The sequence below is a fragment of the Crocuta crocuta genome, unplaced genomic scaffold, assembly GCF_008692635.1.
Source record: "Crocuta crocuta isolate KB4526 unplaced genomic scaffold, BGI_CrCroc_1.0 scaffold443, whole genome shotgun sequence".
NCBI classification, from domain to species: Eukaryota; Metazoa; Chordata; class Mammalia; order Carnivora; family Hyaenidae; genus Crocuta; species Crocuta crocuta.
Window position 1 is genome coordinate 1138923 of NW_027529446.1, and position 1392 is coordinate 1140314.

Here is a 1392-nt window from a genome sequence, read left to right on the forward strand (position 1 = left end):
CGGCCGAGGGACGTGCGCGTGCGCGGTGGACACGTGTGTGTGTGTGTGTGTGTGTGTGTGTGTGTGTGTGTCCTCATTCGTCCATTGAAGGGCGCTTGTGCTGTATCCGCCGTCTGGCTGCCGTGAGCACACGTGTGCAGGGTTCTTTGAGGGCGTGTGTGCTCAGCCCTCCAGGCACATGCCGGGGCGTGGAGAGGAGCGGTTGCTGGCTCACGCGGTGACTGTCCCGCGAGTTCCCCCTCCTGCCTCGGAGCTGGCACCCCAGCTGGCGGCGTCCCGCTGGCAGCCTTCCTGTTGCCCGTTTTACTCAGAGGCTGTGCTTCTGGAGGGGCAGGTGAGACTGCATTTTGCTGTGGAGCCTGTGGGAGCTTAGTGGCCGGTGCGGGCCGTGGGGTCCTGGGCGTGGTGTGTGCCCGGTGGGTGCCGTGGTCCCTGCCGGCCACAGTACTGGGGGCGCACGCGGGGCCCCTCCCTGCGCTCCGCCTCTCGTGGTCCCCAATTCTGTTCATTGGTCAAATTTGTATTGTGAGCTCCGGACGTTCCGCGGCGGGCGAGGGTGTCCTGTGCCCTCCTTGAGTGGGGTCCACGCGGCTGAGGCACATCAGGAAAGGTGAAAGCGCACAGCTGAGAGGTGACTCCAGCACCTCCCTGTCCCCAGGGAAGGGGCGGGGGGCGGTGTGTTCGGGTGCACGGTGGCGCCTTCGATGCCGCGGAACCTCGTCCAGACAACCAGTGCTTTAGCTCTGACACAACCCGAGGCGGCCCCGACCAGCAGGGGTCGTGATGCGGGGCGCACACGCACCGCTGAGTGTTTTAGAAGTTGTGTCTCCGAAAAAGTGCACAAAGAAACAGGTGAAGGTCATTGTAACGAGTCACGGAGCACTAGCACCTGAGCACGCAGTCCGCGTGAAGACGGTTGACGAGAGCGGTCACGGTCACTGCGTCTCCAGATCCGTGCGCGTGTCCCCGGCACCTCGCGGAGGGAGACAAGGCTGCCAGCGATGGCTTAAGCTCTGCAGGCCAAGCGTTAGGAGGACCTGAGGGAGAGCGAGGCTGGTGGCGCGTCTCGTGGGGGCGGAGCCCCCAGACTTTGGATCCCGCTCGCTCCGGGGACCCGGGACGACGCCAGGGGCTGACGGACGGTGCCCTGCCCCCATCTCTGTCTCCCACAGTCGGAGCCCCGCAGAGGATGGACCTCGCCCCGGGCCTCGCGGAGCAGCGTGGAGACGAGGAGGCCGCGAGCCCCCAGGCGGTGCCCGCGCCGTGGCAAGTCCTCCCGGTGCTGTCCGAGCAGCAGTCCCAGGGCGTGGAGCTGGTGCTGGCCTACGCCGCGCCCGTCCTCGACAAGCGCCAGACCTCCCGCCTCCTCAAGGAGGTGTCGGCCCTGCGCCT

General features: G+C 66.7%; 1 protein-coding gene across 1 annotated transcript in view; it reads left to right on the forward strand.

Annotated features, from left to right (window-relative positions):
- The first annotated feature begins 478 nt into the window (after positions 1-478).
- The window catches only part of ADAT3 (adenosine deaminase tRNA specific 3), a 1956-nt gene continuing 1042 nt past the window's right edge, over positions 479-1392 (forward strand). Inside the window, 2 exon segments of the mRNA XM_077760666.1 lie at positions 479-1388; positions 1391-1392. The exon segment at positions 1391-1392 is cut by the window's right edge and continues 1042 nt beyond it. Coding sequence (XP_077616792.1) covers positions 1190-1388; positions 1391-1392 — 201 coding nt within the window. The 5' untranslated portion in view covers positions 479-1189.